At 44.6% G+C, this 21,991-nt stretch overlaps 3 protein-coding genes and 1 long non-coding RNA gene across 5 annotated transcripts in view; 3 read left to right on the top strand and 1 right to left on the bottom strand.

Moving 5' to 3' along the window:
- The window catches only part of LOC119916213 (NLR family CARD domain-containing protein 3-like), a 795,320-nt gene that overhangs the window by 345,283 nt on the left and 428,046 nt on the right, over window positions 1-21,991 (top strand).
- Window positions 1,258-5,023, bottom strand: lipt1 (lipoyltransferase 1). Of its 2 annotated transcripts, none has more exons than XM_038726519.1 (4): window positions 3,670-5,023; window positions 2,539-3,085; window positions 2,234-2,455; window positions 1,258-2,095 (listed from the first exon to the last, which is right to left on the bottom strand). In XM_038726519.1, exons 1-4 carry the CDS (start codon window positions 3,688-3,690, stop codon window positions 1,683-1,685), a joined length of 1,203 nt encoding a protein of 400 aa, XP_038582447.1. In that variant the 5' UTR covers window positions 3,691-5,023; the 3' UTR covers window positions 1,258-1,682. The 2 variants fall into 2 exon arrangements, with proteins under 2 accessions (XP_038582447.1, XP_038582526.1); XM_038726598.1 differs by having other exon boundaries at window positions 2,539-3,105; window positions 3,670-5,020.
- LOC119917233 lies at window positions 5,394-9,365 on the top strand. Its single transcript, XR_005447248.1, has 3 exons — window positions 5,394-5,472; window positions 8,880-9,126; window positions 9,219-9,365. It is a non-coding gene; the product is annotated as an uncharacterized LOC119917233 (long non-coding RNA).
- Window positions 9,994-21,238, top strand: LOC119902227 (zinc finger protein 541-like). The gene is made up of 12 exons (XM_038718309.1): window positions 9,994-10,186; window positions 10,272-11,135; window positions 11,494-11,540; window positions 11,627-11,729; window positions 12,982-13,345; window positions 14,057-14,108; window positions 14,204-14,343; window positions 14,430-14,533; window positions 16,330-16,399; window positions 16,499-16,584; window positions 16,659-16,772; window positions 20,905-21,238. The coding sequence occupies exons 2-12, from the start codon at window positions 10,491-10,493 to the stop codon at window positions 20,938-20,940; spliced, it is 1,761 nt and encodes a 586-aa protein (XP_038574237.1). The 5' UTR covers window positions 9,994-10,186; window positions 10,272-10,490; the 3' UTR covers window positions 20,941-21,238.

Below are 21,991 nucleotides of genomic sequence, written 5' to 3'. Positions count from 1 at the left end.
GGATATATACTGAGCTCTGAGGATATATACTGGGCTCTGAGGATATATACTGGGCTCTGAGGATATATACTGGGCTCTGAGGATATATACTGGGCTCTGAGGATATATACTGGGCTCTGAGGATATATACTGGGCTCTGAGGATATATACTGGGCTCTGAGGATATATACAGGGCTCTGAGGATATATACTGGGCTCTGAGGATATATACTGGGCTCTGAGGATATATACTGAGCTCTGAGGATATATACTGGGCTCTGAGGATATATACAGGGCTCTGAGGATATATACTGGGCTCTGAGGATATATACTGAGCTCTGAGGATATATACTGAGCTCTGAGGATATATACTGAGCTCTGAGGATATATACTGGGCTCTGAGGATATATACTGAGCTCTGAGGATATATACTGGGCTCTGAGGATATATACTGGGCCGATTCCAGCGTTGCTAGTTGAGGCAGGTGAGGCTCCACTGAGACTGCGATGGACAGAATTAGCATTAAATTATTGGGCAAAATCAAAAAGATTCGGAACAGCTCTTCCATCATTTTCCCTGCTGGGAGTGCTGGGAGTTTGAAAAGGGGGGAAATAGGATCAATACATACAAATAATACATTTTCATTTAGAAAAGACGGGCTTGAGTGGGATGGAAGTAGCTATTCATAGAACCAGGCAAACTGGGAATGGAAATATTCTCCACTGCTAAGTGACGGGGTGCATGAAAAGGAGAGATATAGGGAATTAATAAACTTCCTTAAATCCACAGGTCTATATCTCAAGTCTTAGGTAACAAAGCTTCAATGGCGATACTTTACCGGTGGGAGGCAGCAATGCACTGAAACAGCGCCGAGACTGCCGGGAAAAAAGAAGAAGGAGATTCCAGCAGAGTGACACCTCCTGTTTTATCTCTCCTCTCCAGCGGAGCGCTCAGCGGCACGCATGGCTACAATCGAGCAAATCGAGCATCGCGCATGCGTCCTGCGACATGACCCGTCTGAGGTTAGTCACGTCAGCACGATACTGCGCAGACTCCTGCTCCACATGACGTCACCAGCGCAGGAAGATGGCAGCTCCCGTGCGGCACGTTTGTGGCTTCAACCTGATCAACACTTAGAGATTTAATTACCAAACAATACATTTGACTTGTCACAGCGTCCACGAGGCCCTTTATTTTTTATTAGACAATTTATTATTTGTTTAGTTTGTACCTGAAGATGTGTGTCGCCTTTTTATATTCAAACATTAAAACTCTCTGATAATAAACCAGTTTTCTTCCTTTATTTAGTGAAATTAAACATAAAAAAAAAAAAACATCTCATTTTCACTGAAAAACTTTTGCAGGATCTGAACCAAACAAAGCTGTTTTTTTAAGTCCAGGACGTCTCTGCAGCACGAACAGATTTAATTTAAAATGATTTTTTCACACATAAATTTTCAGAATAGCTGCAGATTTTTCTTGTGATTACAAACTGTAGTGACGTTAGAACTAGTTTCTAGTCAGACATAACATTTTTATGTCCCTGTGTCGTTTTCTCGGGACAAACTGCTGATGAATCGTCAGCGTGGCGTCTGCTCTGCCAGCCTCTGGGTGGCGCTATGACGCCCCACTACTGACCGGATCAGTTTTCTGTTGATCAATAAATTGACACACGCCGAGTTGTTTCAGTTCACCAGTTTTATTTCAGCCCATCGCAGACACCACGGCGTCGCACAGGTTGTTCAGTCTGCTCCTCAGCTCGCCGCTCTCCGACCGCAGCAGCGTGGTCACAGCTGCAGCCGCTCGATGCCGACAAAACCTCTCACCGACCAGCACGGCGCTCAGCTCGCCGCTCAGACGCCGAGGAAGCCAGTCTGCGGGAACGTCCAGCTCGCAGCTGTCGACCACGCCGTTCTTCACCTCCACGTGCAGCCGGGCGGAGCTGCGAGCAGGCGGTCGGTCGTCCCTCAGGTCCAGGAGGGTTTGGACGCTGAATTTAGGCGTCTTACCGAACGTCCAGTCCCAGGCGCGCAGCTCCGCCGCCGTCCTGCTGAGACCAGGGAACGCGGACTCGTCGGCGGGGTCAACGAGGGTCGACGCGGCGCTGAAGCTGAACTCTGAGGGTCCGAAAGAAAAGAAAGGTTGAATTAGAAGATCAACCGTGTATCAGCCACCAGGTTGTGTTGCTCTGTGGTGACACGTCTTGGCCAGCAGGGGGCCTCGTTCGCCACAGATGTCTTCAGACACAGCTGTACCTTCATTGTACTGGTGCGCCAGCGCGTCCAGCAGCTCCTCCCACTGCAGCGTGGGGGCGTGGTCCAGCAGGTTGGCGACAGGTGAGGGGACGCTGGGCGTGGCGTTGCTCTGGATACCGGGACAAGAGGGGCGGAGAACATCGGCGAGGGCGGAGCGGTCGGCCGAGTGCAGCAGGGTGCAGTGATGGTAGGACGACTTCCTGCTCAGTCTGGAGGCGCTGCCTGTAAACAAACACATGAACAACAACGTGACGTTTCTGCTGCAGTGCACTCTGGGAACCTCTTGTCCGACCCCGCCTCCCTACCTGAGATCTTCAGGTGTCCGTTGAGTAAAATGTCGAATCTGTCGGTGGCCCGGACGTCCAGTCCCGGCCGGAGCCGCCTCAGAGCCTCTGTGACGACCTTCAGGTTCCTCTGCCGGTCGTACGCCTTCTTGGAGGTGAAGAAGGTCAGGTTGAGGTTCCCGAGGTCGTGGAAGACGGTCCCGCCGCCGCTCCGCCTGCGGGCCAGAGGGATCCCCGCCCTCCTCATGGCCGGCAGGTTGCACTCGGTCCAGGGGTTCTGGTGGCGCCCGATGACCACGGCCGGCCGGTTCCTCCACAGCAGCAGGATGCTGCGGTGCTGCAGGTCCACGTTGGCGTCGATCCAGTCCTCCAGAGCCAGGTTCTGGTACACATCGGTGGCCTGGGAGCGTAAGACAAGCCCTGCCCCGCTGCCGTCAGAGGCCACGACCAGGCTGGAGGCGGAGCTGGTCTGAGCTGGCGCTCCTGAGCAGCGTCTTAACAGAGACAACGTCCTGCTGACGTGCGACATCATGGCGTTTCCTTCAAACAGCTTCTTCAGCTCCGCATGCTGCAGCAACGAGATCACGTCTAAAGACCACGATGGCGTTACAGCACCAGGAAGTAGTTTTACAGATCGGTAATTTCTTATCCTGGGAGGTTTCCGGCGTAATTTGGTTAAAATCCTTAATTAGTTAATAAAAGCTTTCATCTCCCCTACTCACATTTTATAGATGAATAAATAAATAAATAAAAATTTGGACTTGTTGGTCAAACAAAACAAGACGTTTGAAGAAGTCGCCTTGGCATCTGGGAACTTAATTAGCATTTTCTTTTTACTGTTTGATAAAGGACATAATTGTTAGTTACAGCCGATAATATTGTGCTCTTTACAGGAAAATAACTTAGACAAAGTTTAGCGGCTATGTTGACTTTATAAGTGATTTCCACTTGGAAGAACTGATCCCAGCTGATTCTTGTTAAATATTATTTATAATTCTTTTATTTTCCAACAGTTAAATAAATTACTATAAAGCAACTAGCAGCGTACAAATTGTCCCTCTTCGCCTAAATTAATTTCAGTTTACATTTTATTCCAGTGTGACACCAAGCAGCGTTCATGAACTAGCGTACGCGCACGTAAATGTAACTTACGCGATGACGACACTGGCGCATCACTCTGTAACCGTCCTGCAGCAGGTCGCCGTTAGCAAAACCTCCCTGTTAGCTTTAGCTTCAGCGCCGCATCTGCTGCTGTCACTGAAAACTAAATGAAAACTACTTTATTGTATTTTAACAAACATTTTTGACGGATGAAATGAAAACTAAGCTGAGATCAGACGGTCTCGCGCTGACCTGAACCGAAGAGGGAGCGAGCGGAACCTGCGTCAGACACACGACAAACAACTTCCGTTATCAGCCTTCACAATAAAAGCGACACTCCAAAGGAAAACTGTGGTTTTGATCATTTCGCTTTATTGCAAAGTAGCAAACTAATAAGCAGCAAAAAAATAAATCCAAATAAGTAGATTTAGGAATTCTGAACCACAATAATATCGCTGCAAAGTGGAGGGTGTTTTGAAACAATTTTGTTGCGATAAAGGCCTACAAATATACAAAATAAGGAAGATAACATTTGAAAATTATAGAGATGTTTCAGCGAGATGATGTTGTGTTGTCGGAATTCGTGAGTTCAGTATTTATAAAGTTTGCCCTGAGTGTACTACAATTATTCTACAACTTAGGATTGAACTGTAGACACACATTCTTAGAGAGAAACTGATCAAAAATAAGATTTAATACAAGGAGGAACTTTTCTAAATACACGTCTTTTAAATTTTATTTAATTACTTTATATTATTTGATTTTTTTAATTTGAATTGGACAACAGGAAAAAGCGAGTCTTATTCTGCTTTTATTCTGATGGGTATAATCGCTTAAAACTGACACATTTCCGGTTTGATCGTGTGCAACTTCACTCCTGGCTCTGACCTCGGTCCCACACAGTGAAAGCACCGTGCTGCACTGGGATTCCTGACAAAGGTTCCTACCCCACGGAAAATGTGCTTACAAACAACAATCGATATAGAAACTATTTAATTAGCATATCAGGGATGTGTTGTCGGGGTAGAAAACAAAAGACAAAAATGATGTATAAACAAATAAATATCAAGAATAGAGCTTATGTAGATTAAAAACTAAACAAAAATATGGCTGGTCTTTAAATTAAATTAAAAGCCAGATTTCTGTTAGATCTAATAATTGTTAAATGATCAATTTAACTTATTTCCACATTGTTGTAATTTCTCAATAGATAAATTTCAGCAAGTTTCAACTGAAGGTGACAAACCTCCTGTTTTATGGTGAAAATCTGTAATGGCCTAACTGCCAAATTGCACATAGTCCTTATTATTGTTTAATATTTTGTATATCTTGTTAATTTCATATTTTTATATTTATGTATTTTATATTTATTGTTACTTGTTGTTATCTGACCCCGGATAAGCAGATGAAGATGGATGGATGGATGGACATTTATTGTTATGCACCAAGTCACCAAAGCAAATTCAGTGTACGTGTAAAACTACTTGGCAATGAAGCTGATTCTGATTTTGGAAGATCAAGTTATTATAAAACACACATTTATTTTAACACTTCTGTTTTAAATCTTTTTTAAACAGCTTTTTTTTTGATAAAACAAAATACAGAAACATTTTTACATTAAACACATTATTAATTTAGTTGTGTGCGTTTGTATTTAGTTTAAACTCTTCGTTTCGGATAATAAATGTGTCGTGTTTTTAATTGATCCTCTGAAAGCATCATCACAGGAAGAAGCAAAGAGTCTGAAGAGACAGCGAGCGAGAGGAAGAACTCGTGACCACATCCTGACAACACACAGAAACACACACATACACACACACAGTCAGAGTCAGTCAGTCGGAGCCGATGTTTCAGGTGAGAGGTTATTTCATTTACATTTACATTTCAAACTAAAGGTTGATGTTAGATCAGTGCTGCTGCTGCTGCTCTCTGATTGTTTTACACAGTTTGTGCTTTTATTTACCAGCTACGACCCTATAAAAGTTCTACCTACACCGTTATTATGAATTTTTAATGTTATGGTTTAAATGATAACCATCTTATATTCAGGTTAAAGAGGAAATGACCACTGGTTTATATAAACATTTAAAAAAGGGATTCTGTCCCCCATCTGCTCATTGATTGTTTATGAATGAGGGAAAATAACTATAAGAAAATAGATAATCTTGTAATCTGACACTTGACATTGCCACTTTAAGAGAAGTTGAGCTTTAATCGTCTGAGGGTGTGAATTCTTAGAAGTGTCCTGTTATCACACGTTCACACTTAGTCATACAGACACATACAGCTGCTGTAGCTATAGCTGCGGTTTCTATGCATGTAAGTAAAAAAAGATCTATATTTCCAGTCAAACATTTTACTAAACACATGTAACCCAATGACACCGGTTAAAACACAGTAGCGCCCGGAACATTAATTAAAAAAAAATAAAAACTCATGGAAACCAAGGAGCGGTTGTATGTGTCACAATTTCCTGTCGTTAAAGTTAAAAAAGTCGTCCTCTAATGAGCAGTAAGTTTAGGCGGTAATTAAAACTGGAGAGGTGCTTTACCGGTTCTCACTCCCAAGTCCTCACATACAGACGCATGGTCAAGACCTCGCGGGGTCAGTTTGTAACGCACTGAGTGAAGCCCCTTTTTGAACACTAAATGTAGGTGTAGGATATAAATAACAGAAAAGTCAGAGTCAGGAGGCGGCTGGGCCAGGTTGAGACTGGTGTCTGTTTCCTGTGTGAATCAAAAAGTTAACAGTGATTAGTTTTAGTTAAGTAACGGTACTTAACTTACGTAAAAGTTAAGTCACGTAAGTAACATAGTTATTTTAACCCAAACCATGTAGTTTTCCTAAACCTAACCAAGTAGTTTTTGGTGCCTATACCCACCCAAATTCAGACCTTTCACAATGTTAACCACTAGTTTTATTTTGAAAGTCTGACTGGACTTTGCATATTTATTGTTACTGACTTGACCGCTGAGCCCAAGATACCGAAAAACAACGGCAAAGGGTACCCAGGGCGTTAAAAAGCGACGCCAAGGGGTCTTGACCGAGCGTCCTTTTGTGACGAGTTGGGAGTGAGAACGTGCTGTAACCACGGGTGACCATTTACAAACCGGACCGACTGAGGTCAAGAATAGTCAGAATTAAAATTCACATTCACAACGACTTGACAGTCTTTATACTGAAGCAGATAGATTGATTTGAATTGTATGGAAGCCCTTGTCCGCCAAGAATTTAAAAGAAATTGAATGGTGGGTACCGACGCACATGGCGCCCTTTCACGCCACTTTTTCTGAATAATTTCTGACGTAGAGAACTGCTGTTTCTGCTGTCGGCGTCTTGCCCGGTTGTGCAGAGTTCTGCACGCCTGCCGAGAATTTCCTTCCCCTCGCGGCTGGTAACGCTCATCTGTGCTGAGAAAAGAGGTGGACGCAAATCTGGGCAGGTAGCCTTCATCATCTGTTCTGCCGAATTATGCAGTCACCTCTTAAAGGTCCTTTTCAGGTACTTTGCTCTGCACACTGATCAAACGGGGTTATCAACACATATTTTTCCTGAATCTCAGTGAATGCTACTTCTACTGAGTGTAATAAAATATTAATGACTGAACGTAAAAGCATTATTTGGAGGTGCATGCAAAACTCGGCATAACACCGGATATTCCCATAACGTGCGGAGACATGGTTGGTAGCAACTTGCCCGCTTGAAACACATTCCTGAGGACCTCTCTCCATTTTTCTCAGATCAGTGGCCCTCAGGTTCATGCGACTGGTTTTGTTTCTGGTTTGGAACCCATACGTCTTGTTTATTACAGCCATGTGTAACGTCAACTACTGACATAACTACGCTTGCCGCAGCCAGTCGCTCCAAACCAGCTGATGGAACCTCACATTTTTCGCGACATTTCAAAAGTACGCTTAAAATTTGCATGTCAATTAGATGGAAACATGGCTTTTGATTCCTTTTAATGATGTTATGAAAGTAGTGTTACTTCCATCCATCGTCAACTGTAGCGTTACTTAACATACGTAGTTATTTCAACCCTAAACTATGATCCTTTCCTAAACTTAACCAAGAAGTTTTGGTTCTGAAATCTAACCAAACTGCGACATTTTACAATATTAACCAACGTTAACCAGACGGTACGTACGTATTCTTGCTAAGTTCACAGCTGAGCCCTACACGTACAAAAACGAGGTTAAAGGGTACCTAGGGTGTTTAAAGCGACACCATGGGGTCTTGACAAAGTGTCCATATGTGACGAGTTGAGATGAGAACAGGTTGGTAAAAACAGCTGCACAGTTTTTTATATGTAAGCCTTCACACCGGTGGCGTCTTGACCATGAAGGTATTAAAAGTGATCATGTTCCAAGACAACACCTTCTCACTCCTGACTCATCACATATTGACGCTTGGTCAAGGCCCTTTGCCGTCGCCTTTTAGCGACCTGGGTACAGCTTTTGCGTCATTTATTGACGTTCAGGGCTCCGCGGTTAAGTTAGCGACATTAAATATGCAACGTCCGGTTAGACTTTCAAAATAAAACGCTAGCGTTTTCGAAACATCGGCATTTTGAAACGGTGCTTTATTAAAGTCATGAAATGTTGCAGTTTGGTTAGGTTTAGGCAACAAAACTACTTAAGGTTAGGAAAAGATCATGGTTTGGGTTAAAATAACTACAAAGGTCGGTTAACACGTAAATTAACTTACTTACTTTCGTAACTCATCTTAAAACTTAACTTAAATAAAAATATTTAATGTTGACTTTTTGTTTCACCTGGGACACGAACCCCGGTCTCCTGGTTCAAAGTCCAGGTTCTGGCCCTCCATCTGCCTCTTTACTCAGTCTTTTCTGTTAAATATCATATACCTGCCTTTACCGTCACAAATGGACGCTACAGGGGTTCCACCACTGCGTTGAACTATGACGCTAGGGATCCCCAGTGCGTCACAAACTGACGCCGATGGGTCTTGAACATGCGTCCATATATGATGAGTCGGGGAGCGAGAAAGGGCTGTCCAAGATGGCACCTCATTCATTCCAATGAAAAACGTTCAGGCTTCCTCTGGCCTTTAGGTTTGTGGGTCTACAAAGCCCGCCTCCTTCTCTGGCAGGGCAGAAACACGTCACTGAACAGCTGTTTGAAGTTTTCCACTTCTCTGAGACAATAACGAAACCCAGGCGTCCACGTAGAGACGATAACGGTGCACTATCACAGCAGCTCATCAGTGTCACCAACGTCTTCCTTTGTGTCGTTCTGCAGATCGTCAGATTCATATGAAGACGCCCTCCGGATATCACACACATGACCATGCACATGCACACACACGGCCTCAGTGTTAACAGGTGTGTGCGTGCGTGACATCATGTCTGACTTGTGGCCATTTTCCTCGTCCTCTCCTTCCATTGTCCATCACTCCTCTCTGTCCCAGGCGTCGCCTTTCATCGCTTCACCTTCTCCGCTCGCCTCCCCCTCGTCACCCAGGAACAATGGAAACCCTCACGCTAAGGTTCTCACCATTTTCCTCACCAATTCACACACTTTGAGATGTGAGAACGTTCTTATTTACTTGTTTGTGCACTTCCTCCTCCTCCCCCCTAGGTACCCTCCTATCACCTCATACCTCAGACCCAAGCACCTAATCACCACCCACATCGCCAGGTAACCTCCCCAACCTTCCCTCATCCCCACGTGACTTCCCCTCATCTTGAACCCCAGACCCAGGTATCCTCGCCTCACCTCCATCAGCACCAAGTAACCTCGCCTCACTTCCCTCATCCCACGTGACCTCCCCTCATCTTGAACCCCAGACCCAGGTATCCTCGCCTCACCTCCATCAGCACCAAGTAACCTCCCCTCACTTCCCTCCTCCCCACGTGACCTCCCCTCATCTTGAACCCCAGACCCAGGTATCCTCGCCTCACCTCCATCAGCACCAAGTAACCTCCCCTCACTTCCCTCATCCTCACGTGACTCCCCTCATCTTGAACCCCAGACCCAGGTATCCTCGCCTCACCTCCATCAGCACCAAGTAACCTCCCCTCACTTCCCTCATCCCCACGTGACTTCCCCTCATCTTGAACCCCAGACCCAGGTATCCTCGCCTCACCTCCATCAGCACCAAGTAACCTCCCCTCACTTCCCTCATCCCCACGTGACTTCCCCTCATCTTGAACCCCAGACCCAGGTATCCTCGCCTCACCTCCATCAGCACCAAGTAACCTCCCCTCACTTCCCTCATCCCCACGTGACTTCCCCTCATCTTGAACCCCAGACCCAGGTATCCTCACCTCACCTCCATCAGCACCAAGTAACCTCCCCTCACTTCCCTCCTCCCCACGTGACTTCCCCTCATCTTGAACCCCAGACCCACCTCACCTCCATCAGCACCAAGTAACCTCCCCTCACTTCCCTCCTCCCCACGTGACCTCCCCTCACTTTGTACCCCAGACCCAGCACCAGCTTTGCAACCCAAACCATGGTCAAGGTTTAGATAATCCAAATTGGAGCAGATCTGAACCAGATTCAGAACTTTCCTACTGCTCAAGAGCTACAGTTACTCCCACCAGGTAAGGTCTTTTCTCCTCCATCAAACATCAGAACCATAAATGCCACATGTTGCTGACTGATCTGTCTGTATCCGATTTGAAACAGAACCAGACCACCGCCCACCTCCAGAACCAGAACCACTTCAGTAACCATGTGGCTCACCACAGAGATGAACCGGAGAACACATGCAGACATCCCTATAACACTCACACACTCGTTGCCAGTGGGCTGTACGGACAGGGAGACACCCCTGGTCCAGTTCAGGACACCTGGAGGCCTCTGGGGCCCACTCTGTCCCAGCTGCAGTGCTCTTCACTGGGCTCCATGTCTGGAGAAGTCGCCCTGGGGAGATGGAGTTCTGTGGAGTTCAGCTCATCGTCTGTTGAAGACTTCTCCAGCAGCCAGTATTTCCACGACAGCTGCCACGATAACAACGCCACCCAGCCATTTTGTAGCCCCACGACCCCTGGTCCGAGTCCTCACTACCCACAAACCCCAACAATCTCCAGCCCGGATCCTCAAATGCATCCCAGGGAAGAGCGACCGGATCTTCACACACAAACGTCCAGACAGCTGAACACAAAGGAGGCCCTCAGCTGCTGTCTGCAAGAGTTTGACAGCTACCCTATGATGTCTGACCCGGGTCAGCACCACCCGCATCAGACCGGCAGACACCTCCTCCAGGCCCAAAGAGAGCTGATCCAGGACCAGACGGACCTCCTCAACACCACCGGGAGCGCTGAGAACGTTTTCTCTCCACAGGGAAGAGGCCAGGATGTCAGCAGCGCTGCCCAGTCTCCAGGCCTCCCTGCTGGGCTGAGCTGGAGGGAGGAGTGTGGAGGAGGAGGAGGAAGAGGAGGAGGAGGAGGAAGAGGAGGAAGAGGAGGACGAGGAGGCGTAGGAGGACGAGGACGAGGAAGAAGAGGAGGAGGAGGAGGAGGAGGAGATACTCAACCAGACTGGACCTGGGTGTGTATGATAAACCGAACATACTAAGTTAATTTGAAAATGAGTTCGCAAATAAAATATTAAGGGAACGCATAAATATGTAAGTATGCAAAAAAGTGCATATGATAAAAGTAAGTATGCAATTAACTGTATAAATAAGTATCTAAATATTTCAATAGGCAAATAAGTGAGGGGTAAATAAGTGTGCAACTGTGAATAAGTCAGTAAATGGCTGCATAATTAAGTATCTGTGTAATTAAATGTGTAAATACTAAGTGTACAATACATAAGTGCATAATGAAATGTTTCATCAAACAAAACATTACATTCTTAAATTTTATTTTTCAAACTGATTTAAATCTTTTCTGTTTGTTTTCAGATTAAACGTCTGCAGCCTGAAAGCAGCGCTGAGAGTCAAGAGTGCAGGTAAGATGAATGAATGGGATGTTTGCCTCTCAGCATGTGGCAGTGTCCGTTTACAGCACCACTAATCTATCTGCTGTGTGCTACAGGCTGCTGTGTATGGTGTGTAAGCGGGATTTCAGGAGTCTGCCAGCGCTGAACGGACACATGCGCTCCCACAGCGGCTCCAGATCGGCTACATGGTTGAAAAAGGTCCAAAATAACTCTTGCAATTATTCCTAGAGTCTTGGCTGGATTACCCACAATGGCAACACAACAACCCCGACGTTTTCTGTCATGTAACTAAAGTCTAACATTGGACAAACGATGAAGTAAACGGAAAAGTAATTCCTGTAATGCTCGGGCTTCAGCCTGCTCTGAATACTAGCTTTCCAACATTTATTTCTACTTTCGGCCTGAAAACCACCTCCTCCTCCCGGCGGCCGTGTAAACACTAAAAGGGCCACTAGCTGCACAGCTAACTGAGCTAACTAGCTTATGCCAGCTACAGTTAGCAGCAGTAAGCGGTAACTTTAAAACTATCTGTCCATCTATAATCTCCATAAAATATGATCCAGTTCACCAGAATCAGTGAATAAAGGTATTAAAGTTGTACCGGGCCCCCAGAAACAAACGCTATTGCTATTTTCCAAGCTAAGCTAAGCAGCGGCGGATGGACGAGGCGCCCTGGTGTACAAAGAGAACTGGATGTAGCGTTGGAGGCGGGGCTCCGTTCATTCCCACAAAAGCCTCTCAGTGGCGCACAAAGCCTAAAAACACTCCCAAGTCGTCACATATGGGCGTGTCGTCAAGACCCGTTGGCGCCAGTTTGTAACACACTAGGGTGCCCCTTAGCGCCATAGTTCAACACATTGGGGGAAGGCCAGTGGCATCGCTTTTGAACGGTTAAGGCGGGTGTAGGATATTTAACAGAAAAGTCAGAGTAAGGAGGTGGATGGTGGGCCGGACGTTCAACCAGGACAGCGGAGATAGTTTCCAGTGTGAAACAAAAAGTCAACATTGTTAGTGAAGTTTCATAAACGTGGTTATGTTAATCCAAACCATGATCTTTTCCTAAACAAACCAAGTGCTTTTGGTGCCTAAAACTAAGCAATTCCAACGTTTCACAACGTCCCATTTCAAAATTGCAACGTTTCACAAAGTTAACGAGCACTTTTATTTTGAAAGTCTAACCGGATGTTGCATTTTTATTGTTGGTAAAAGGGTGTTAAAAAGGCACGCCAAGGGGTCCTGACCAAGCGTCCATATGTGATGAGCTGGGAGTGAGAATGTGTTGTCTGGGTAAAATAATACCGGGTATGCTCCACAGGAGCAGGCGCACTAGAGACTTCTGCCAACAAGGGCTAACTTCTGGGTTTAGCCCTCCGCTAATTTGAATTTATTCATTTAGGTGACGCTTTTATCCAAAGCGACATAATAACGCTATTCTTACCCTTTTCTCCAGGGTGAGGACCCTTCCCCAGTGATGGTGTTGCCTGTCTCCGTCCCCGTCCAACCCAAAGGCCCGGCCAAGGCGTGTAAAGGGGCGCAGAGGCGAAGCAGTCGCCTCTCTCCAGCCACCGGGGGCGCTGTGCTCTACCGCAGCCTGTTACGCCAAGAAGAAGAGGAAGGGACTGCTAAGGGAGATGGGGCCGAGAGCAGAGCGGGTGATGGTGAGGAAGCTGCTGCCGGGGGTGATGGTGTCGGTGGTGTGCACTACACCCCTCCGCCCATGCTGTGTCCCTTCAGGGCGGGGCCAGGGTTGTACTGCTCCCTCACCACCAGGAGGCAGCAGAGAGTGCAGACCGTAAAGCTTCACAACACACACAGTAAGTCACCACGTCATTAATGACATCATCCTGACACCTAGAGGCCGCCGCGTTCATCACCGATACAAATGTGTCGAACATACTGATGATTTAATGTCAGTTTAATGGATAGCAATAAACGGATCAAACTGATGCCGAAATAACGACAACATGATGCCGATTTGTTAAACATATGAATTCATGCTTTGTCAGGTCTGTCAGCAGGACAACAACTTCTAAAATGTTTGTTTTCTGAAAGGAGTTCGGATCGATCGCTTTCTTTTCTCCACGCAGTGTCAAGTTTTATATGAAGCGTCGGTATCACAGAGTGACACCGACGCTAACAACAAGAGTTAACCGCCGGTTCGATTCCAGCCAGTGACCTTTGTTATGACACACCCCTCTCTCGCTGTGTACCCCGGCGTCTCCAGTACCACAGAGCATGGACGAGTTTGTTGTTATACTTTCAAATGTCCTACCCCTTGATACCTGCGATGTTTTCTCTTGAAAAACCCCATCATTGACCATGTATGCTTATCCAGGATACGTAACGCTATAATCGATTATTACATCTAAAATGGTCGATAATCCACAGCAATAATTTTATATTTACTGTTAGAATAAAAACATTGTGCTGAACTGAGCAATGTGGGACTTTAATTGAACAATTAAACAGCTTCCTCTGCTGATTGGCCGGCACGTGATGGTAAAATTTGTGTCTCTGGTTGGCAGATGATCTGGTTGCCATGGAGACAGCCTCTCCTCCTCCTGGAATCATTAAGCCGTACGTAAAAATTTTCCTCTTAACGAATCACTCACACAGTTTTTGCACTGATGTCGCTGTGTGATCACCTGTTCACACGGATCTGTCAATCACAGGCAGATCAATAAAGGGCGGAGCTTCCAGGCTGAAATCCCACCTCTGCTGGACCAAAAACATGCCAGCTCCGATTCCCACAATGCCGTGCTGCTGTGGACGCCGTGGGAAGAGCTGGAGCGTCCTGTCAATCAGCTGAGAGGTACGCACTCACGGAGAGAAATGTTCTCGTTGTTATAACCATGATGATGATTGGATGATTTATTGATCGACACGTTGTTTGTCCAGTTGAAGCTCTGTTGATGATGGCTCGCTCCAGCGTGGTGCCAGGGGGCGGGGCCAGCCCAGAGTCGGCCCTCCACGTCCTGTCAGAGTGCAGAGGAGACTTCCTGGTAAAATCTCATTTGCTGTTTGGACAGATTCAGGATTATTTAGAAAATAACAACTCTCTTTTAAAACCAGCGTCTGATTATATTTGTGTGTCTGATCAGCCGTCACGTGACGACGACGATCCACATTCAGATCTTCAGTTAACAATAAACTATAAATATTTCATATTCCATATGGAAATATATTCCATACCAATATTTCCACCTTCACCGCAACGTTTGTCTTTAAATAAGTCATTCAGCATTTTGGGAAATTGTTGGTTTTGGTCTGACAACCTCACTGTGATGACAAGCCTTCAGGAAGTTACACATAGTCACATCATCTTGTTCAACACGAAACAGCCCAGCACACAACTCCCCTGAAACCACAGACTGTGGTTTTTACACTGCTGCTTGTTTTGTCTGCTCAGAGTAGAAAACAAGACACAACGCCTTAATTCCTGAGTTTAGAAGCTGAACTTTGGACAGAGCCGCTGTTTTCCACTGCTTCCTGTCTTCATGCCAAGCTGAACACAGAGCATAAGAGTATTTATCAAACGGTTCCTTCATCAAATCCAGGCTAACCAACACATTCTCTCTCCGAACTCCTCACACAGGGACGCTTGGTCAAGACCCTTTGGCGTCGCTATTTAACACCCTGGGTACCCTTTAGCGTAGTTTCTGGACGTGTAGGGCTCCGCGGTCAAGTTAGCAATAAATATTCAATGTTCATTTAGACTAGTGTTGCCAACTTTGTCACAAAGAAATAAGGGACAAAAAGCGTCCTGCTAAACGTAAAGCACAGGCTCACCTCCGGGGGATAGATCCTTCAGGATATCCCGCACAGTCTTTGGCCCTATAACATCCATTGTGATCATCTCAAATTTCATAACAAAATGCATCATCTTCACAACATTTGAGTCATGAAACAACGCACCGTTTAGCTTAACAAGGCAGTCGGTGCTGAAGTCCATGTTTGACACTGTGATACACTACGAGGCTTCACTTGCCGCTTTTTTGTCAATTTCCACAATAGCTGGATTTAACGTTACTTAACGTGTACTTAGACTTCTACAGGACTTCTTCAGTTCTGACTGACTGGCAGGGAAACTCAGCTATTTAACCTCAGTGGGGTCGTTGGCCCGGGTCATCGATATCGCTGCTAGGCTTAATATAACGGACAGTTGGCAACCCTAACTTAGACTTCCTTACTAAACTACTGGTTCACGTTATGAAACGTCGCAATTTGGTTAGGTTTAGGCACCAAAACGCCTTGGTTCGGTTTAGGAAAAGATCTTGGTTTGGGTTAAAAGTAAGTAACATTACTTAAGTAAAAAAGTCATTGTTGACTTTTTATTTCACACGGGACAGGAACACCAGTCTCCTTGGTGAAAGTCCGGTCTCTGGCCCACCGTCCACCCCAATCCTAACTTGGACTTTCTTGGAGTGTTCAGAAATGACGCTACAGGGTTTCCCAGTGCAATACAAACTGACGCCCAGGGGTCTTGACCATGTTTTGTGATGACTCTGCAGTGAGAACGAGGTTTGGCTAAGCAGCATTTCTTTCTTGACAATGCGACATTGCGAATTTAAAAAATGGAATTATTCTTAAGAAACTAACAGAATCAAAGTTGCTTCTTTCTGAATAAAGGGTTCTACCACTGAGGCAGGCTGCTGTAGAAACGCTGTTTGTTGCCTCCACATAACGAGTAAAGTAAAGCGTTAGCTTGGGGTGGTGTTCCACCTTCCTGTTTGATTAGCTTTCCAAATCAAAACTGGCCGCATTGGCACTGAGGTCATGTTTTGTTTTTGTCTTACAGCTGACGGTGGAGAAGCTGCTGTCAGCTCCTGAAACATCCAACAACCACCACACAGCTCAACAGTATCCAAGTATATTCTCTTTTATACCAGCAACAAACAGAATCTTTGATGAAACACAGACACAAATTAAGACTTACTAATGTGAATTACATTACATATGTGTTGTAGGTGCCAGGTGGAGCGAAGCGGAGAGGGGGTCGCTGGTTAAATCCCTGCAGCTCCATCATAAAGACTTCAGCAGAGTCCAGAGTGCCGTGAGTTTCTGAAACTGTTGAAACATCCGCTCAGCGTGTTTCTCTTCAGGTGTAACTCGTTGTTGTGTGTTCAGGTTCAGACGAAGTCCCTGTCTCAGTGTGTGGAGTTTTATTATCTGTGGAAGAAGAAGCTCAGCCTGAGCACAAGGACCGCGGCTGGGCTGACCGTCAATCTGCCCGACACAAACGTAAGAAACTCTTCATATCGTCCCAAAAATGGAGAGAGAACTTTCTATTTACTAAATATGTTGACAGTCTTAACATAAGTGGGGCTCAGGTAGGCTGCTGTCCGAGGCAAAAACAACATCCTGCTGTGGCGAGAAATGTTCTTGACACAAATGAAAACTAGTCTACAAGTACATAAAAAGTAACCATCAAAAAGAAGAATTGACCTTTTTCATTAAGGAATAAAATATAAACGAATAAATGTCAGCAGGCTGCTGGACCACGCACTGCAGCTGCTGTTCAGTAAACCAGTTTCCTCCAACAGCCAGCTATATTTCTTGGGGTGGTGATGGTGCATAGATAAGATGCCTGCCTTTGGTGTGGGAGACCCGGGTTCAATCCCCCACTGTGACCCATCCAACATTGTGTCCCTGAGTTGCTCCAGAGGCGTGCGACCTCTGACATACATAGCAATTGTAAGTTGCTTTGGATAAAAGCGTCAGCTAAATGAATAAATGTAAGTGTTCAGAAGTTGATAAAGCAGCTTGACCAGCCCCTTATTTTACCAGAGCGTTTAATAGCTATGCTTTGTCACATCTTTCTGCGTCTGGTACCAACGCACATGTCATCCTTTCGTGTCAAGGTTCAAGCACCATCGTCCAACGATAAACTACAACTATAAATAACATATAAGTCAGAGTAAGGAGGTGGTTAGGGTGGATGGGAGGGACAAAAAACGGTGTTCGTTTGTTGCCATAAACATGACCCAGTAGTCTTGTTGCCTAAACCTGAGCCAGTAGTCTAACCCAGTAGTCTTGGAACCTAAACGTAACCCAGTAGTCTTGGAACCTAAACGTAACCCAGTAGTCTTGGAACCTAAACCTAACCCAGTAGTCTTGGAACCTAAACCTAACCCAGTAGTCTTGGAACCTAAACCTAACCCAGTAGTCTTGGAGACTAAACCTAACCCAGTAGTCTTGGAACCTAAACCTAACCCAGTAGTCTTGGAACCTAAACCTAACCCAGTAGTCTTGGAGACTAAACCGCCTCTCTCTCTCGTTGTCCTTTCTTCATTTAGCTTTTTGGCTAACAGCTGACTTAAACAACATGAGGGCCGGTGCCCTGACCTGCAGCACATCATTCACGTCAGGAATGGTGCGTTCAGTAGCGCGGTAACGGAGCGTTACTGGGAATAGTAACTGTAATAATATACCTGTTTTGGAAATAGTAATCCATTACACTACTCCTCACTGTGAAAAGTAATGTTATTACTGCGCAGCTGGTCACATAACACTGATGCGCGAGAGCGACTGTGGTTCACACTGCGCAGGTGTAGAACTGGGCAGCTGAACGCAAACAAACATCCTTGTTGATACTTGGAAAGGGAAAAAAAGTCTGCCCTCACATCAAATACATATCACAACAATCAAATTAATGTGTACAGTTGTAATTGTCGGACAGCCAGTTTTTAAGGTATGTAGTAAAGGTGGAATACGTATGTATGTCTTTAATTGTGGTGGGCAGTGAGTTCCAGTTTTGTATTGCTTTAACAAAAAATAATAATTGACCAAATGTACTTTTCCTAAATGGGATTAGAAGATCACCTCTTGTGGTGCTTCTGGTAGTCTGACTGCTATTATTACGTTGAATTATGAATGGGTTAAAAGGAGCAGGAGCAATATTATGCAAAATTTTGTAGACCAAACAAATGTTTTTGTATTTGATTATGTCTTCCCAGCTCAACAGTTTATGATTATTAAGGATAATACAATGATGTGAACTATTAGGCTTCTGGTCCAGAACTTTAAGAGTTTTTTTGTAAAGAGTTGCTAGTGGCTTTAGTGATGAGCTATTAGTTTGGCCCCAACTTGTCAAACAATATGTTAGATGTGACGCAATCATCGTATCCATGAATAATTTTGCAGCATTAAAAGTAAGTGCATTTCGAGTATATCTAAAATTAGCTAAGCTAAACTTTACCCTATTGCACAATTTCTCAATATGTGCTTTAAAAGAAATATTAGAATCAATAGTAACGCCCAAATACTTAAATTGTGGCACAATCCTAATGTTTTGACCTGAAATCGTGGTATTTGACACACACAAAAAAAAAGTCTTTTCCTAATATAAACTTACATCAAAAAGTTAAATTAAATCAGGTTCCAAAGGCAACAAGTTTAAACGTACTCCGAATTAAGAAAAGGCCTCAAGTTCTGTCTTAGGACAACATCAGCGTTTTAAGACTCAGTTACAGACAGAAATGACTTGATGGAGATTTGAGTTTTTACATTGGTCACATTTGAGTCCTTCCAATACATTTTAATGAAAGTTTGATGTGCATTAAGGTTGTTACAAAAGTATTTTGACAGCTAAATGTAGTAGTAAGCCAGTAAACTTGATGTGTTGACACAGTCTGAGTGCCAGTAGAGTCGGTTGGTTTAGTGTTTCAGGTCAGTAACTTCACTCGCTCTGAACACAAACGAAACTAAAGGCTGAATGAATACAAACCACTAAAACCAAATTCCTGTTATCACTCCACACACACACAGAAGCACAAAACACACACAGCGAAACACACACAGGACACACACTTCCTGTCAGAGGCATCACGTTTCTGAACATACTGTGACTTGACATTTCAAATAGCCAGCGTGTGTGCGTGTGGTCAGACCTCAGTGAGTCAACTTTAATTTTCCCATCAGTGTCGTTTCGATTCATTTAGATGTTGATCAGTTTGATCCACTTTAACTTCCTGTTATATAAAACAGTTAACTCATTTAGTAGTCAGATTTCTTCACTTTGTTACTCAATCGGTTGGTCTTCTGTTTTTCAGTCACGTATTGATTGATGTTTTAAAGACTTTGGGCCCCATTTTAACAATCTAAGTGCACGGCGTGAAACGGGTGGAGCAGTGGCGTTTGGGGCGTGTCCAACTGAAAAAGTGGTCAGAGCGAGGGGCGCATTGTTCATAGGGGTTGTAGTGAGTCTGTGAATTAGTTGTGGCTGTGTTTTGGGCGTAACATGCAATAAGCCAGTCTGATTGTCATTTCCCATTCCCTTTAAAAGCCAGGTGTGCTTGTACTTTCTTGTACTGTCTCTGATGTTCCTCTGTGGCTTATCAGTGACGTGTCTGAACTCCAGTCTGTTAACAGACAGACGCCATCTCCTCTGTGAAACGTCTGGATCCTCACTGCGCTGCGTTATTAGAAACTATGATGAACCGGTCGAGGGTCACATCTCTCCCCTACAGTGGTTTCCTTATTTTGTGCTTTGTTGCTGTATGACGGTTTACATAAATGATCAGAGAGGCTGCTGTCAGTTTCTATGTGCAGTAAAGTCACAGCAAATACTGTATCATGATGCATTTAAACAGCAAACCAAAGGACAGGAAACCCTCCAGAGGAAACAGAATTCAACTTATAGCTTCTGAAACAATTTAGACTCTCTGATGGAGCTCAGGAGTGATCAGCAGGACGGCTGTTTTACTTCAGTTTCTCTGTATGAACCTGGACTGTGTGTGAGACCTTTTGGATGCGGAGAACACAGAACATGAATTAACATTAACCCTGACCAATCCTGTTGGCGTGTTAGGAGATTTGAATCATCATTGAAGTAATGTTGCTGTGCCTCGTGCCTAAATGCGCACAGTGTCTCTCTTACCTTTGGAGGTAATGCGCCCTTAAATAATAAAAAACAGTCAAATGCTGCGCAGTTGTCTTTAGACACGTTTCTTTTCGTTCAATGGCGCTATCACTTTCTGCTGCCTCAAGATAGCAATGCGCCGACAAGTTGCCTTACTACACCTCATTTTAAGCCAACACTCCCATGGGTGCACAGATGGGCGCAAGTGCATTTGTTATTTAAACAACGGCGTGCCTGGCGTCGGCTGGAAACTAGCAATGACACTTGCAACAAAGCCTCAAGTCAGGTCCAGCATCAGGTCTTGAATCAAGACTAACAAGTCCAATATCAGGTCCCAAGAGGAGATCTACAAGTCCCAAGTCAATATTCTGAGGTCAAAGAGGAGTTTTTGTTCCATAGCAGAGATTTCAGTAACTGAGAAATTGATCAGTCATTGGTGTATCAATCAACAACCCTGATCATGTTTATGATGGTGCTAACTCACTTCTTCTTTTCATCTCTGTGTTTCTTCAGGGTCAGAAGTCATCAAAATCCCATGATGCATCATGAAGCCCTGGACTGCCGACTGCTGGAGCTACACACTACTTGTAGACACACACAGACGCACAAAAACACAAAAATTAATGTAAATTCCGTTTTTAAGGCTTAAACTGTAAAAGCTGTGAGGCGTTCAGTGAAAGGGTTATGGGTTTAAATCCTCCCGGAAGTTCACTCAAATAATGCTTAAACGCTTCACCACATCTATCGTTATCTATTTATTTCCAGTTTGCTTTTCTGGTATCAGAAGTCATGTAGCGAAAAACAGTTGAACAATAAAGGAAAAAAACATTTGTCTCCATCCTGTAAATCGTACTGTTTCCTTCCTCTGCATCTGGTTGAATGTCCGATCAGAGCCGCCGAAATGTGTAATGTTTGTCTTTTTTACTATGATCACTTAACAAGTGTTAAGTGCTTGTTGCACAGGAAACAATTCACGTTTCCTGTTGCAAAGCATTATATATTTGATGTGTTGTTTGTGAGCGAGCAGCTCAGGTATGCTGAGATATTGTTTTTATTCCTTAATCCTCTCTGTCCTTGTTTCTTTCTCTTCTGCCTCCGAGTCTCAAAGCCGGCCAGAGCTTCACTTATTACTACCTTGAGAAGAAATAACAGAAAAAAGAAAAGCAAACATGAGACGCCTCGGGCTTTGTGTCTGTCTGCAGCTCTTCTCGTTCACAGTCACTGTCATCACTTCACGGAAATTAGTGTGTGGTTTTTTAATTTTCTCAAATGACTTACCCCACATGGCCATAAGTATGCGGACATCTGAACATGTGATCTTTCTGGTTTCCGTGTTTCCAGCAGATGTTGAACCTGCTGCAGGGATTTACTCCCTGAGTTAGTCAAGTCCAAAACGGATGGCGTTCCAGTTCATCTCAAATGTGTTGGACGGGGTTGAGGTCAAGTTCTTCGACACAAAATTGGGAAAACTATTTCTTTATAGAGCCGGCTTTGTGCACTCAAGCTTTATCATGCTGAAACAGGGAACACAAACCTTTGGAAGAAAATTGTTACGCTGAAGCATTATGAGTTCCCAATACTGGAAGTGACAAGACTAAAC

Source organism: Micropterus salmoides, unplaced genomic scaffold (assembly GCF_014851395.1).
Source record: "Micropterus salmoides isolate LMB-PRFRI ecotype aquatic unplaced genomic scaffold, ASM1485139v1 Ms_hic_scaffold_1, whole genome shotgun sequence".
Classification (NCBI taxonomy): domain Eukaryota; kingdom Metazoa; phylum Chordata; class Actinopteri; order Centrarchiformes; family Centrarchidae; genus Micropterus; species Micropterus salmoides.
Note: the sequence above shows the minus strand (reverse complement) of the source record. Positions and strands in the feature narration are given on the sequence as shown.